The 17,446-nt window shown below is 45.2% G+C and overlaps 1 protein-coding gene across 3 annotated transcripts in view; it reads right to left on the minus strand.

Moving 5' to 3' along the window:
- The window catches only part of UBLCP1 (ubiquitin like domain containing CTD phosphatase 1), a 155,972-nt gene that overhangs the window by 129,275 nt on the left and 9,251 nt on the right, over positions 1-17,446 (minus strand). For all 3 annotated transcript variants that reach the window (XM_085617587.1, XM_085617588.1, XM_085617589.1), the window contains exons 2-6: positions 16,022-16,194; positions 14,322-14,413; positions 13,504-13,589; positions 12,195-12,310; positions 11,749-11,847 (exon numbers count right to left, since the gene is read on the minus strand). In XM_085617587.1, the coding sequence (XP_085473713.1) occupies positions 11,749-11,847; positions 12,195-12,310; positions 13,504-13,589; positions 14,322-14,413; positions 16,022-16,175 (547 nt within the window). In that variant the 5' untranslated portion in view covers positions 16,176-16,194. The remainder of the gene's footprint in view (positions 1-11,748; positions 11,848-12,194; positions 12,311-13,503; positions 13,590-14,321; positions 14,414-16,021; positions 16,195-17,446) is intronic.

A 17,446-nucleotide genomic window follows, 5' to 3' on the forward strand; every position in this document is an offset into this window, starting at 1 on the left:
GGTGGTGTCCACCCGCCAGCCCAACCTGATTTACCCCCGCCATATTATATTGGTGGGGGGTATCGCGGCGGATGCAAAGTGCGTCCACCGCTTTTCTGCCGGTCGGCAATGGTGGCGATGCCGCCATGGAAAGGCTGGCGGGGAATTGCTATGGGGGCCCCTTGCGGGTCCCCTGGGGAGGGTGGGCGGCTGCACTTGGGGGGTACCTATGGTACCCTTCTCCATTGCGCCATGCATAAGGTGGCAGGCACCACGCGGTGCCTGCCACGTTGTGCATGGCAATGCAGAAGATGGCACTTTGGCATTGCGGTAAGGGACTGCTTACAGCAGCACCAGCCGCAATGTCAAACATGCGGAATGCGACAGCCAGGGAGGCAGTCGCATCCTAATTAGCGGTGCGGGCTGCCCCACGTCTGGCGGCCGGTCCTAACACCGCTAGGGTGGCGAGCGAACTAAAGTCCGCCCGCCATCCTAATAACACCCCAAGTGTCTTGATTTGTTTTGATCCTACTACAAATCTTTATTTTTACAATACAAAAGTGATCCATTTTTGCTTTAACTGCTGGATGCATACAGTTCATTTACAGGTATGAATGAATGAAGTAGCATTTATAAAGCGCATTGCTACCCGGAGGCATCCCAGCGCTAAGGTATGAAGCGCAATGGACTTCCGCACTCACTGTGGGAAAAGCCAGGTCTTGAGCCTTTTACGAAAGATGGAGTGATCAGATTCTATTGTGTATCAGACATCCTACATTGTCACATACTTCCCTTTAAAAAAAAAAACTCCTCTCACTTTGCAGTCAGAGAAAGAGAAGTAAACACCAATATCCATGTTAAATAAATAAAGAATCCTGACATTGGACCTCTGTCTTTGAATCACCGGCAAATGTGACAAGCTAAACATAGAATTTAAAAGCATCTTGAGTCATTGCTCTGAATTGTCAGACTCACCAAAAATCAGCTTGCGACTCTTTGGGAATCACTGCTTCATATCATCATTACTGTCCCATTCCCCTGTATTACCACTGGTACCTTTTTCCATTGTATGATTTATCAACTGGTTCTCCTAAACTGTTCTTTTCTTTATCTTGTAGGTTTATTCCTGTCTTACTTGACTGAGGGGCCATTTCTGCAGCATTTTAATGACTGACCACTTTTGCCTGCTTCCCATGTACACCTACTAAATCCCTCCCACGCCAATACAACCATTTTCAGCTTGTTCCCTTATTGGAGCAGAAGCTCCACCACAGAAGGAGCCTTCTCTTCCCTGTCAACAGAAGAAGCATTTACGCTTATTTCTCTTGAAGAAGTATTCCAGTCTCCAGCAACTCTTACTTCTGCATTTTGTCATACTGGTCACTTTCTGCTAGCTTTAATCTAGAACCATTTCCAATGCTTGGTTCTGCCACAGGATCCCATGTAGGGCAACTCGGCTGCTTCCTTTCCCTCCTTCCCATTAACTATACTACTCCTTTCTTTATAAAACTGATCAGTTACTATTTAGGACCTCCCCATCTCCTTCTCTTGCAGGTGCATTTATGCCTCAATACAATGGTGAACCTATAAGCCAATTATGACCAACAGGTCAAAACAACAGTGAGGGGGGAGAGAACATCCCAGGACTAAGGAGAGTATCTCCCTCATTCACTATTCAAACCACAAACTGCATCCTATACTGTATTTCAAGGAGCTACGAATGGTCCTTATAGGACAATATTCTATACCCTATTTCAAGCCTGTGTAGTCACTCAGACACGGCTCAGAAAACTACATAACGCCGCAGCCAGAGTGGTCCTCGCCATCCCCCACCACAGCGACATGACACAATATCTCTGACATCTCCACGGGCACCCTTAACCCCCCCTCCCCCCGTCACCATGAGATCCTCACAGGTGAGTAGCCATGCTGTACAAACCTCTGATTGATTCATTGTTGCAGTTCAGCACATAAAATTGCCAAACGGCAGAAAATTCCAGGAAGGAACAAAACACAAAAAATAGAGAAGATTTCAAAGGTTATGTCACAGGTAAGTATTAAAATAAAGGTTATTTCCTTAACGGTGTTGGTGTTTACTTAAGTCATCCATGGTGCCATGTCACCATTTGCACTTATTTCACACTCCGCTCGCTTCTTGGAAGTGTAGGTCCCCAATTTCAGTCTCACCGTTTAATTGTGTGCAAAAGCACATTTGCTGGATATCGGGCTGGGAGTGTAGTGTTATTACGTCTGACACGTCACTGTAATACTCATAAGAGACCGTGGAAGTAGTATTTTTTTTCCCCATGGATACTATCATGGTTTCTGGTTTAGTATTCACTATTTTTGTTTTTGTTTACATTTTTTTTATTGAGAGTTTTATTTTCCATGGTACATCATTATACATTTGCAAGTACGACGTTATGCCAGGTGTACACAGGGAGTCAGACAATATAAGCACATTATGGGGCATCCATCTCATTATACATCATATAGTTCAAGTAAAAAACAGCACATTGTACATGGATATTACTCCTCTAGTGATCTGGTGCGAGATGTAGTGGGCTGACTAATGCTAGGTGCCTGAATATATGGGTTTCAGCAAGGGTGCGGGTTGATATGTAGACCCCCACTCTATTCTGGTGTACCTCTTTGATTAATGCCCATGTTTGTGCTCCCAATATATAGGAGCCTACTCTGTGGTGCCAGGGGGTAAACATGAAACTGAACTGAGGGAGGGGTGGGAGGGGGACAGGATGGGTCAGGGGAGTCTACAGAAAAGTTATTTTGTGGTAGGTGTCTGTTTTGTGGTTGGTTCCAGTTCGTCTGCAAGATGTTTCCGGCATCAGCGTCGGGGAGAGAGGGAAGTCTAAAGGGGGCTGTATCTCCCATCAGTAGTCGGGGTACTAGTCTGGTGGGACCCTGTTGCATGATCGGCCTTTCATTGATACAGCTATTGCATAGTGGCATTTGTTTGCGCTATCGGGGACAGGGGTGGAGTTTGGGACTGGGATGGTGTAGCCCTGGGTGAGTCTTCTTGTGTTGTCTCTTGTGTGAACTGGAACAGGAGTTATTCCCATTCCATAGAGATAGGATGTTTTCGAATCCCCTTCACCTCCTCATCTCTCAATGTGGCTTCCTCTGCTGCCCCCCATTTTTTTACTGCGCCTATCCAGGCTGCCTCTGGGGGTCCTGCCGGTGCTCTCCAATACATGGATATTCCCCGTTTCGCCAGGAGTAAGGCTAAGGACGTAAACCTGCACTGCACCTTTTCTGTCTTCCGCCTGCGGAAGACCCCCAGGGCACATGCCTCCCATGAGGTAATGTGCATGAGGTGGACCGTTGCATCCTACCCCAATATGGCTGGATTACGGGACAGTCCCAGAACATATGTTTGAATTTCGCTTCGGGTATTTGGCGTCCGGTGCATGCAAAATGCGTATCAGGGTAGAATCGGTGGAGCTTATGCGCTGTTTATGCGCGGTGTAAAATGTTGAATTTAATGTTTTTAAACCGTGCATTCCGTGAAACTTTCTTTGGGTACTCTAGGGCCTTTTCCCATTCTCGGGCATTGAGCACTCGCCCTATCTCGTCTTCCCATTTTTGGCGTAGGGCCAGTAGTGGGGCCGTAATCAGTTCCCTTATTGCCTTTTAGTGCCAAGTGACTAAATGTCTGCCCCTGCCCATTTGTAGGATTGTATGGAGCACTGGGTGTGTCGGTGGTTACCCCTCAGTCAGATCCCAGCATTGTTGTGCGCTGTCCACTAACCGTCTGTGCACCAGGAATGGTCCCGGGGGGAGAGCGTAGCTATCCCGCATTTGGGCGTATGTTTTCAGCTGCCCAACCTCAAACAGTGCCTCTATCTCTGTCACCTCGTGCTCCGTCCATATCCGGAGGGCTCCATGTGTGTAATAGTTCTCCTTCTTTGGGAGTCCCACTAATGGGAGCAATGGGGAGTAAAGGGGTAGACCCCTTGACATACGGTGTATGCGCATCATGCATTTGCGGGCAATTGACACCTGTAAGGGATGTGTACGCGATGGCTTGGTTCCCGGCATCAGCAGTCTCCGGATGGCCAGGAGAGGTATCCGACCGTCGTTAGTGAATGTCTCCTCTATGTGGCGTTCTGCTGTCCAATGGGACAGCCACATAATCTGTGCCGCCAGGAAATAAGCCTCGAAGGAGGGGGCCCCTAAACCCCCTTGTGTTGTGGGTAAGTAGAGGGTTCGTAAGGTTATTCTTTGTCTACCACCTTCCCATATCAATGCCGTGAGTAGTGTGCCTAGTTCTTGAAAAAAAGGAGCGAGGTGGTATCACCGGGAGACTGGTAAAGGAGTAGAGTAGTCTGGGCACCATCATCATCTTCGCTATGGCTACACGTCCTATGGGAGCCAAGGGAAGGGTCTTCCAGAAGGTAACTGCCGCTCGAAGCCCTGCTAATGTTTTGCGGTGGTTCCCCTCGTAGAGGTTTTCAGGCAAGTGATATAGTCTCACTCCCAGGTATCGGGGTGCCGCAGCACTCCAACCAAGTGTGTGGGGTCCTATCATGATCTCCGAGGGAGGTAGGTGAGGGCTGAGAGGAATGATCGTCGATTTTCCCCAATTGACGTTAAGTCCGGAGACCTTTGCGAAGTTCTGCAATATTGTCCATATTGGCGTAAGCTCGCTTGTGACATCCCGCACATAGATCAAAAGATCATCGGCATACAACGATACACAGTGAACCGTGCCCGCAATTGGAATACCTCAGGCGTCACCCTCCTGCTGCAAGCGAATGGCCAGATGTTCCACTGCCAAGGCGAAAAGTAGGGGGGACAAGAAGCACCCCTGCCTCGTTCCCCGCTCCACCGAAAGTGGGGCTGAAATGTACTTTCCTACTCTCACCCTAGTGGGAAGGCCCTTATAGAGGAGTTGTGTGTATGCCAATAAGGTCGGGCCAACACCTACTTTGCGGAGGGTTGCGAATAGATATGGCCATGAGAGTGTATCAAAGGCCTTTTCAAGGTCTAGAATTAGGCATGCGGCTTGTGGGAAGTGGTCCCGTGCTCTATCTTGGATATGGAAGAGTCTACGTATATTCTGCAACACGTTGCGTCTGGGGAGGAAGCCATTTTGGTTTGGGTGGATCAATTGTGGGAGAACCTGAAAGTAGCGATCTGCCAATATTTTCCCTAAAATTTTACAGTAGAGTTATGGGCCTGTATGAGGACGGGAGAGTGGGATCTCTGTTCGGTTTGAGGAAGGTTACCAGGGTAGATTCCCTGAGTGAGCTGGGGAGTTCGCCTCTTTTTAATGCATCGTCGTACATGGTCACAAGGCGTGGAGGCAATTGTCCCAAAAAGGTGGCATAGTATTCGAGGGGAAAGACGTCCATTCCCGGCGCTTTACGTCGCGCCAGTGCCCTGATTGCATGGGTGACGTCAGGGGAGTTTATCTTTGTGTCTAGTGTCTTTCCGTCCGCCGGTGGAATGCCGGGTATGGGCATGGAGTGGAGGAATTGGGTTAACGTCAGGTGTGAGAGCTGTGGCGGGGCTCGATAGATGCCTGTGTAATAGTTGTGAAAGATGCGTAGTATATCTACCTGTGATTGTTTAATGGCACCAAACTCATCCTGCAATGCTGTGATGGGTGGCATGTCCATGTCTTGCTTCGCGAGCCAGGCCAGAAGTGTACCCGCTCTATTTCCATCACGATGTACTCTGGCAGTATACGCTCTAAAATTATATTTGCGAAGGTCACCCATGGTTTCCGCATATGCTGTTTTGCTGTCGCCACCTGTTCGGGGGTTGCCTCCCCCTGATCTAGTTTTTTCGTTAAGTCCACCAGTCGTGTTTCCACAGTTTGTAAGGACTGCTCTAGCACTTGCCGCACACCTACTATGTGTTGAATGCAATGTCCCCTTGCCTCGACTTTATATGCATCCCATTCTACTGATCTGGATGATGCTGTGTTCGCGTTTAGTAAAAAATATTACTGGATGTGTTCACTGTGTGTATGACAAAACGACTGGTCCGTGAGGCATTCCCGGGGCAATTTCCACATGGGTACTGAGGGATGTGGTGGTCTCCATCTAAGGATCATGGTGTGTGCATCATGGTCGGACAATACTCTACCTAGGTAGTCAGTGTGTTGTATTTGGGGGGAGTAATGCTGCTGAGCAGAGGAATCTATTGAGTTGCACCCTGAGGTTGTGTGGGGCGGAGTAAAATGAATATATCTTAGTATCTGGGTTCTTTTCATTTTTTAAAATGCTCTGTCTGTTTCAGTGTGGGTGAATACGCCGGCGGGGGATGAGATCTGTCCAAACCGATGTCTAGGGTGCAATTGTAGTCCCCTCCTAGTAACCACGGTATTGCAGTATAGTGTGCTAATAACCGGGTGAGGCTGGTCCAATACTGCTCTTGCTCCACATTGGGGGCATAAATGCTTCCTATCAGTATCTCTTTGCTGTCGAGATGACCTGCTAAAAGAGAGTATCGGTCCTCCTTATCCACTACCCTGGACTGTTCTCTGAAGGGGATCCCAGGCCTGATCCAAATTAGGGTTCCCCTGGCAAATGTCGGGTATGTTGTGGCACAGATAATTCCTCGCCATTTTTTGCGTAGGCGATCCACCTCTGTCCCCGTAAGGTGTGTCTCCTGGAGGAGCACTATCTGCGCATGCTGTCTTTTCTTATAGGCATAAATCGCATACCGTTTGTTTGCGGTGTGCATGCCCCTGACATTTAATGTTACAACTATCAGGTCTGTGTTAGGGATCCTAGCCGTCATATTTCCTGATGTCTGGGTGGTGTTTTACAGAGTGTAACACCCCCTGCCTCTCCCGCGTCCCCCCTCATCCGAGTGCCTGCCTCTGTTAACCATACCACCATTCAGCATATCGCGGGTTCGGTCCCCTGGGAATGTGAAGGGGATATGTAATTGGGGGGGGGGGGGGGGGGGGGGGGAGTAAAGTGAATAAACGGAAAACAATCCCAACTAAAAGGACCTATCGCTCGGGGCGGTACGTCCAAACTGCACAACATGTGCTAACTCTAGTTCGTTACGTGGGGTAAGTGGTCCCCGGCCTCCACCAGCCGCTGTCGCTGCCCGCTCGTTCTCTATGCTGTGCTGGTGCCCAACTGTATCTATGACGACCATTGTCGTGCGGTGTAGTCTGATGCGATGGCTGGCCTTCTGGCTCGCCAGGCACAGGATTGGCTGCCCCAGCCATGATGAGCAAACTCTCCTAGAGTAGGAGGCATGCAGAACTCGGAGGCCCCCTTTCTCCAGGGTATGGCATAACAGACTGGGAGTGTCAGATCAAAGTGTCTGCCGTTTGGGGGGGGTCACTATTGGCGGAGTCATTGAGCCATCTCCCGGGGTGTTTCCGCCACTGCCCTCCTCTTCTGATGTGAATATGTGCGGGCTCCTCTCGCCGTCAGAGCTGTCCCCCGTGAGCCCCACCTCCGCAGCTGCTTGAAGTTCTGCGATAATTTGAGAAAGATCCGGAGAGTTCTTACTGGAGGAATCCGAGCGTGAGTTTAGCTGGGTGAGTGTGACTTTTTTCTGCTGTCGCCATTGGCGGCCTGGTGGTCGATTGGTCTGTGACTATCTGGGTTTGGTCAAGGTTGCCAGGTGTTGTTCAACCCAGTCGCTGGCCACTGCGGGAAAAAGTGCGTGGTTCAATCGTGAATGATCTTAAGATGAGCTGGGAACAGGGGTGCGTATTGGACATTCTTCTGGCGCAGGATGCGCTTGACCACCAAAAAGGTGGATCTTTGTTGTTGTACTGCCCTTGAGTAGTCCCGGAATAGCATGACCTGCTTGTCCTCCACTCTGATTACACCCTGTCTCCTTGCGGCCCGAAGGATAGTGTGTCTCTCCTGGTAATGGAGCAATTTCAGAAGAAATGGTCTCGGAGGCGACCCTGGTGGTGGTTTATGGGTCGGCACTCTGTGTGCCTGTTCAATGGAGAAAAAAGGGGTCAGTTCCACTGCTGGAGTGAACGCCGCGATCCATGCTGCGATGTAGCTAAGAGGATTGGTTCCCTCCACTCCTTCCGGTAGATTAATAATGCAAATGTTACTTCTCCGGGATCGTCCTTCTAAATCATCCATTCTGCCCTCTAGGATCTTCACCCAGGACTATAGGTCCTTCAGGGTGTCTTGTTGTTGTTGCACTTGCGGTTCCAGAGTTTGTAGAGTTTTTTCTCCTTGTTTTACCTTGTCCGCCAGCTTCCTGTGGTCATCCCGGAGCAAGTTAAGATCCGTGGCCAGCTCTCCGAACTTGTGCTCCATGGTCACTCTCGAATGTTCAATTGCCGCTAAGACTATGTCCAGTTTGGTCGACATGGAGTCCGAGCTTGCGGGTTCCTCTCCCGGTTGTATGGTGTGAGGTGTCGGGGACGGTGCCCTTGGGGGCCCTGCGGCCTGCGCCGTGCTCGTCCCATGATGACTGCGTCCACCGCCAACCGTCTTCGGCGGTCACCCGCGGCACTCCCCCGGTGTAATGTCCTCATTGCTGGTTGTCAGTTGCAGTTGCTTTGATGCCTCGGGGGTCTCCCCTGTGCTTAGTCCAGTTGCTGCTCGCGGTTGCCGCCCGGACTCCTCTCAGCACCTTCCCCGGGCTCCCCGAAGCGTGTCCCAATCGGGTCTGTGGAGGACACTACCTTGATAAGTGGTTTAGTATTCACTATAAGTGATTCAACACAGTGTTACCGTATCACGTCTTTGTACTGTTGCTACAACGATGCATGTATAATTCACACTAGATACAAGAGAGCATTTATATGCATGCAAGAGTGCTCAGCTTTGTGTGAAAACAAAGGATGAATGTAGCTTTGTAAGCTAATTTATGATATTAATATAAACCCCGGAGCCTAAATCATAAAACAATATACTGGAGCACTCCAACAATGTTTAAATAACACTGTTTGAGAACAAATAACCAGAAGAGCAGTCCATAAGTCCAAGGTCATGTGATATTTTGGTCGTCTTTATTGGGTTTACATGTTTCCAACTAAGTACATGATCATAAGGCAATACGGGTTTCATCAAGCCTTTTTCGAAGGCTGTGTATAGTAAACAAATATGAAAACAGCGTAATTGAGACCAACCTGACATATGAAATCTGTTCATTTCATACATGGGTTACATGCATTGCCTGTTGTTGATGGTACAAGCAGAACTTAAAAGTGAACTAGAGAGAGACTGCCATAGTAGAAATACTGCGACATACACATGCCAAGTACTACAGGGTTATTACAACAATACCTGACAGGACAGTCAAAATGTAAAAACGAACAGGAAAAAATATCAGGCTGTGTGTGTATAGGCCATATCTGTGATAGAGCACCCGTGTTCTGGGGCAAAAAGTGAACTGGGACCACGAAACATGCAGAGAAAAATATCGTCCAATGCATGCTAAATAAACCAGTGAAAAATAGGAGGGGAAAAAGGTCATTGTAATTGTGACCAGAGATTTTTTTGTTCGAAATGACAAGTGGTTCACTAAATTTTAGAACATGATTCAGTCCAAAATAGTTAAGCTGAATTGTGTGCTGATGACGCTAAAAAGGAAAATAAATAAGAGTTTCTTTAGTTGGTAAACCTTGTTTTTTTGATGTTTCAAATGTAATTTTATTTGTAGGGTTGAGACACATGAGCAAGATTTAGAGGACAAGTATACCCGATGCATGTTGTATTTTAGAAAGGTTATTAATTATAGCCTTTACAATAGCCTAGGATCCTAAGTGACTGATCTAAAGGACTGAAACAAGTAGGAAATTATCTGAAGTGCTCCCTGGAACATGCTTGAACCCATTTTGGCTTATAGGGACCAAGGTAAGAACAGATGGTGAAGCATGCAACTAATACTGTGGCGGAGGGTCTAATAAAAGAACCAATTTGGATTCGATTTGGGTTCTCTGTCAAGGGCTTAGCCTTCGTTTAGGCGCTTGAGCCTACTGAAATAGGGTTTTGGGTTTGCATTCATGTCTCAATCTACAGCCAGTGCAATTTGGTCTCCTTAGTTTGATGCCTTATTCCTGTTGCCTGGGCCCATACAACCACTCCTGCATCCTCTCCAATAAAGACAATTCATAACACCTAGTCATGTCCAATTATTCCAGTGCCTGCGGACAATAGGAATACTTGCATCCCATATATGACAAATTATGTCTCCTCTGCTTATTGCATAGGATTACTTCCTACTCTTTACCCCACAAAATATTCTTACCGTAACTTGAACAGGAAATGTTTGGAGAATTTTTATGAGGCAAGTTGTGACATACTAGTGGCATGAGACAAATATCTCAAACAACGTCTTCGGGTAGGCATATGCAAAAATTTGTCAGGGCATCAATTTAACCTGAAATGACTGTCTCTTAGAAATACGGGTCGATATGTTTCCTTAGAGCAGTGGTTATCAAACATTTTCGACCCACTGCTCCCTTGACTCACTGGCCATTGATTGTGGCTCCCCATTGTTACTTTTTTTTTTGGAGGGGGGGGGGGGGGGGGGGGGGGGGGACACGATGATGTCGTTGTAAGCCCGGCCTCTGGAGTACTTGCATTTTTCTCCCTGAAAATAACTGGGATGAAGCAGATGAAGGTTTTATAATCATTCGTAGGGTGATTCGTATTACTAAGGCGGCACCTGTAAGAAAATACTCCTAGTTACACTTCTTTGCCCTTGCCTTTTTTAGTGAACCTTCTCAAACTTTTTTACCCCACTTACAGTGCTAGATAGCACCCCTAAGCATGTAGGCCCCATTGCCAAAGTGTTTTTTTTTTTGCGCTTGAATATTTGGATGCCCTACTTTTCTACCCATGTCATACATGCCAACACACCTGTCTCAGAAGGGTGACTGACGATTTTTTAAACCACATACAGCTTTATTTTTGCTGTCTCTTCATAAAATTGCCTCCAAATCAATGCAAGTAAAATAAATTACTCCGATTATTTTTTTCCAACGTCCCTCTTTCTTGCTTCCAAATGTTTGCATTATGCCGTATATGGTGTTTTACTTCACTGTGCTCAAGGAGAGAGCAAGTCTGCCTGGAAATGTGTGTGTACTGAAAGAAATGTGTACTGGAAGTACCTATGATTCAAGTACAAATGCCAATACTTAATGTGTTTAATAGACAGGACAACTGTACCTTCCTGATAACTTACATTGGTGTAAAATGCATTTGAAAAAAAACGAAACTATTACAGAGTCTAACAAAATAAATCAGGCATCTCCTGCTTACTTTGAGAGTGTTGGAACATGGGGATCCAGTGAAATATGGAGATCATCTCCCTCGAAATGCCATCAATTAAGCACTACGTTTACAGTTTTAGGCATGTCACTTACAAATCATCCAAATCATCAACATCATGTGTTTAAGTCTAATTAGTTTAACTGAAGCCAACAAATTTCTTCAACATTAAATGCATTAAATTGCTTGATCCGTGGCTCCCCTTGCAAGGCTTGACGGCTCCCCAGGGAGCCACAGCGCACAGTTTAGGAACCACTGCCTTAAAAGTTTGTGCTGCCTTACAGTCCTTTCACATTAAAACCTGTGAAAGAACCTGGTTGCACTTGAGACCAGCCCATTTAAGAGAAGAAAGCAGCACAATGTCAAATGCCCAAACTTACAAAGGTAAATGGAGCAGATCAATACTACATCAAGACAAACACATCTAATACGAACAGAAAAACAGAGGAGATGTTGGAATGGCACATTATCAAGAGATCCTGCTCTACTTCCTGACAACCCCCCTTCAGAACAGCACAGAACTTACACCAGATGACAATGTCAAAGTCTTCATAGGCCGAGGTCAGGAACTCATGCAGATATGGACGCATGAGCTCCACTCCAGTCTCAGCACAGGAACGATGGTCTGAGAACAAACGAGGACATTAAAAGCATTATACAGTGCATTTCTCCTATACAGGATAACAATTCCAATGTCAAATGGACTGGTACAAGAAAAGAAATGGACATAATAGTGAAGGATAAAGTTGTTCAGTGTATAGGAAAGAAAACATGAGACAGCTGTGGATATGGAAATATATTAAAAGAAAGGTTTGGGAGAGAAGGTGTTTGGGAAGAGAAATGGGTAAAGACAGGAAAATAAAAAAAATTAGAGCTGCAACGAATATGACAACAGCAGACCCAAAAATCAGGACAAATAACATATTTTGACTTTTTGGGTAAGAAAGAGAGAATGTTCCTCACAACTCTCACCAAATAAAGTGTAATCCACATCCAGCACTAGCAACTTCTTGCCCTCTCTTGGAGCGTTCATTACCTCCACCTTGTGGTCTTTCACACGCCGTGCGATCTTAGCTAGATTCTCTTCCCTGGAACAAGTTAGAGATTCTTAAAATAACTCAGATTTCATCAGACACACACAACTGATGACCACAGTCACTAATGACACACGGCCAAAGCAGACAAACATAGGCAAAATATACAAAGAGAATGTGCAAGATACAAATAGTCATATTCAAAATCAATAACAGCTAAACACCCATACATAAAGCATGCACAGAGAGAAAGGCTACACACAAATCACATGTCTAACATGCCATCAAATAATGCAGATGCAGACTACAAATACACAGAGGTGGGTAGTGGCACTGCTTACACACACACACACACACACACACACACACACACAAAGATGCATGTAAAGTGCACACATACATATGCCCAAAACAACAATCAAATGAGGCCCTTTGTACACACAATCATGCAGGTGAAGCATGTACAGCAGAATTCACATAGCCACTTGAAAACTAATCATGTACACATAAAATAATGTGCAAAATGTACACGGGTGCAGAGACCTCATCCCTGCCTACACATACACAAGATATCTACACACAAATGCCTGCAAGCTTACACCTACGCAATCAACAAGACACACTAGTATACTCACACAGGCACAAGCAAAGCACATCCCCAAAGTCATGTGTAAAACCTGCAACACAAAGGTACATTTGAAGCTTACACACACAAGAAAGGTTGACCTGCAAATACTCAGCGTGAAGTTTACACACACAAGCACAAATGAAGTCTGTAAACAAAGACATTTATGAAGCCTACAAACAGATGCATACTGAAAGCCTCCAATCTTTTAAGCTCCTGTCAAGCTTACACACTCAGGAATCCTGCACAAACTCAAGGGCACTTCTAGCAGCAGTACCAACACAAAAATAAGCAAAGCTTAAGCACAAAGGCACACTAGAAGTAATCACAGAAATACATCAAGAATAAACATACACAAATGAGAGGTTAAACACAAATTCTGTGAACAAAAAAAAATATCTATAAGCGCACTAAGCTATGGGAAGTAGTGTGCATACGTGGAGTCAGAAATACACTGTTTCAAGCAGACGCGAGTAAAAAAATGCAGAGCATATGTATAATAATTGCAAAAATCAATTAAAAGTGTGCATGTTCTGTGATGTACATGCAACCTACATAAAATCGCCTGCCATCAGTATTACATAGAATCCTCAGTACAGAGCGGCATCCTACTTTTTTTTACCTGTTTTCTACTTCAACAACTTCCTCTTCAATGTCAAAGTCATTGACAATGTCATCGTTGTCAGGTGGAGGACCCAGAACATCTTCCTAGAAACAAAGGTATGACGCTATAAATGTCAGGACCTTGCCTTTCCAGGTTCTATTCAGTCGACCACAGAGGAGGTGAGCTAGAGTAGGTAAATACAGGGGGCAAGGAGTTACCCGAGTTCATTGGGTGCATTACCTTAACACTTTAAATAAATCACTTCATTCAAAACTGAGTCTTTAGCAAAAAATGTTTCAAACATTCAAAATCTCAACACACGGAATTTGAAAAACAAGAAAAATAGGGAAGGATCGGGACAATGGAAAAATCTAAATCACAAAAAGGCAAGACAGAAGTGGAAAGTGTATTGGGAGTTCCTATCCATAACAAATTTAAACAAAACTATCACAAAGCTGAAGAAATTAATGAATAGGAAGTGAGAAAGGGAAGCGGGAAGAAGATAGTATGGGAGGGCGGAATCAAATTGAGAAAAGAAAGCACTGTTAACAACTGAGGAGTATTAATTTGAAGTAATCAGGTGCATTTGTAAGGGATCATTTAGGGATCTAACTATGATCATATCCGACATTAGCTTCTAATCAGGAAGCTGCATCTGTGACCCGTTTCTGTATCATTTCGCAAACAGGGCGTGTCAGCAGAATTTCGAGATATACTGCTGTGGTACTTTTTTTCAATGGCTCTTTTATGAAGTCGCATATACGTTATGTAGATCAAAACAATAAACATTAAGCAATCAAATGCAGTCAGATAATGTCTCAAAAAGGAATACTTACCAAACGCTCTTCGCATGTTCCCATCATCATGATCTTTGTATTCGGTTTTAACTTCAAGACACCAAGTTTTACATTGTTATCAGCAGGCTTACCTACAAATAAAATTAAAGAATTACTAGATACATAAAATGGGTAAATACACAAACTACAATATGTCTAAACAGGACTAGACTATCAAACAAGCATGACCAGATCACTGTAATCAAAAACATGGTCAGTGTTGCATTATGAAAGTATCATACTAGAGTGATTATTAACATTGAAAATTGAAATCGGCAAACAAATATACAATCAATGCCACAACTGCCACCTCAGCATAGCAAGATTAAAATTAACCACAACACAAGTTGAAACCTGCACCATCAGCCTAACATGGCGAGAGTAGAGCGTCATCATTGGATCAAAGTGGTCATATGACTACTATAATGGGAAAGTGCTGAAACCGCTATATATATTTGTTTTAGTAATTTGCAACATGCAGAGTTTCATCCATCTGATAGCACTTTTTAAGAGGGTGATGAGGAACACTGGCCAGAGTCCAAGAGTACAAAACAGTCTATGATGTTGCAAATCTCAAACCATAGCACTTTTGTGGTCAGGGGCCCAGCTCATTCTGTCAAACGCAGCATGATTGGCAGGTGTTGAAAGCCAGTCTTGGTCGTTTTGTCGACCAAAAACAGAGAAACCACCATCACTGACTAACCTTGGCCTGAAACCCACAAACTAAAATAGCCATACCTCCATCATTGACTAAACCTGAACACAGCATCATTCGTCAATCAAGCATGGTCAGACTAAAGTAATCGCTAGTTACCACCATCTAGAGATGGCCACATCATTATCATCAAGAGACAAGGGCCTGGCCACCATCATGAATCCAATATTTCCGCACTGCTGTAGTCAACAGATAATGGTCAGCCTTCAAACACGTCAAATTAAGGTGTCAAAAGAGCATCACCAACAGAGTTTATTATTATAAGACTCACCCTGCCTCAGCCACTTAATTCTGACAAAGCGGATGCCAAGAGCACCAAATATTGTAATAAAACAAGCTTCAGCAGGACTAACACCAACAGAACCACCAACTATGATCAGGTCCACGCCACCTGCAACGCTCAGTGTAAGAAGACTAGCACTGCCAGAACTGATCACTGCAGTAAGACAGGCACCTCAGTAGCAGCTCACTAGGACAAGAGCGGTACCCCTATTTGGCTCCTGGCACACGATCAATGATCTTCTCAGAATTTAAGTTTTTAACAGTCCTGATAATTGTAGCAGCATTTCAAATGGCAAAACCTACACTTACAAACATAAGAGCCACAGGCATATCGCTTTACCATCATCAATCAGCTAGTAATGAAAACATATGCAGAAGGTCGGATCCAGCAACAGCAGGAGGTGATACACAACCTACCACTCTCTGCGAAACATCAACATGGTGAGACAACCCACTGGTCTTCTGATACCCAAGGTAGAAAAGCACCAGCACTCACAGCTAAATAAGCCTGAGGGCCAGCACTGAGGAATCTGAGGTAAGCAGATGGCAGGGTTCTCACATCTCCAGACAACGTGAGGAAATATCAGAACAACTCGCTCCATCTCATACATGCTCAGCCTGGTATTTAGAGCTATGGGGCATTTTACCATGGTGTCTGAACCAGAGAATGTGGCATGATCTTTTCCAAACAGAGCAGCCTTACCTTTATATTTCAGTCCCAGAAGCTTCTGCCGCTCGGGCAAGACCCCAGTGAGGCTTCGCAAGGACTGCTTCAAGTCTAGCACTGTGTCTTCCTCAGAGAGAGCTGTGACTGAAAACTCTTGTCCGCCCCATTTTATTATCAGTGATACAGACATCCTCTGGACTCAGCAGCACCTGGGGGAAAATTAGGACGAGTCAGACCTTCGATTCAGCAATTAAGGTTGGGTACATGAAAAGAGGAATAAAATGTTAAGTTAGTAGCATCTGGGACCTTAACAGGCAAGAAAACAGAAACACCTAGGAAAGATGGAGAAAGTCTGAAGTAGGTCTGATAGCTGGACTAGAGGGCCTAGAAAGAGAGTGTGACCATAAAAAAAGGAGTGGTGAGGCACACAGACCAATGGGATTTATTGAAAGGTTATTCTGCTAAGGATGAGTCTTAGACAAAGTGTAAAAGAGTCAATGTGGCATGTGGAAATACTGAACATATTAGCCATTGTGCTATCTTGCAGTAGGCAGCATAAGGGCCATCAACCATCTTTTCACAAACATTTGAACTCTCACTTTGTTTTCTGGACACATTCCAAAATGATTCTCAACCTCCAAAAAAAGACCAGCAGCTTACAAGGAATGATGTGCTGCAGAGAAAAAAGCTATTGCCCAATAGTAACTTTTCAAAAAAAGACAAATTTAAACAAAGGCTGATGCGTGTTCCTTAGTCAAAACATGCTTTCTTGAATTTGCTCCTTGGAGCATTTAGAAGACTCCTGAAATTGTAACAGGAAAACACCTTCCACATACCTCTCCCGTCGCACGGTTGAATGTTTGTAAGGGTTTTGGGATGCTTTAGTATCAGAGTTTAAAGGACTGGCTCTTCGTGGTTGTCAGACTAGTTCTACAAGGCGGGTGTGACCCAAAGAAAAATATGCAATCATGTAAAAAGTGTTATCTTCATCCAAGGAAACAGAGGAACCAGGCTCTACTTTAAGCTCACTAAACTGTCAAGAACTCCCAAAACTATAATAAGCTCCTACCAGAAGCAGTGTCATGACTGGCCAAAGTGATAAATGTTACTCATGTTGAAAGGAGTACCACTTTGGGTGGACACTAACTTGGATGGACCAAGCGAGTTTAGCACTCCTCTGGAGAGCAGCATGCTAACATTACATGCAGCATGTCAGATTTGTCACACAGCATGCCAGGCCTGAGACACTCACACTCAAATGAAGTCGGGAGACCTTATATGGTGAAAGACCCTTAAGTTGGATGTTGCACAGGCAGGTTGTTTTCTTTTTCTGCGCAGCCCTGCTCCTGAGCAGTCAAGTTCCCTTGTGTTATAAACTGTCACAGGTTTCAGGACACCAGGATTTCTGTGCAGCCAAGGGCTCACTCCACTACATTATTCGTTAGTGAAGAAGCACTGCTT

Source organism: Triturus cristatus, chromosome 7 (assembly GCF_964204655.1).
Source record: "Triturus cristatus chromosome 7, aTriCri1.1, whole genome shotgun sequence".
In the NCBI taxonomy this organism is placed as follows: Eukaryota; Metazoa; Chordata; class Amphibia; order Caudata; family Salamandridae; genus Triturus; species Triturus cristatus.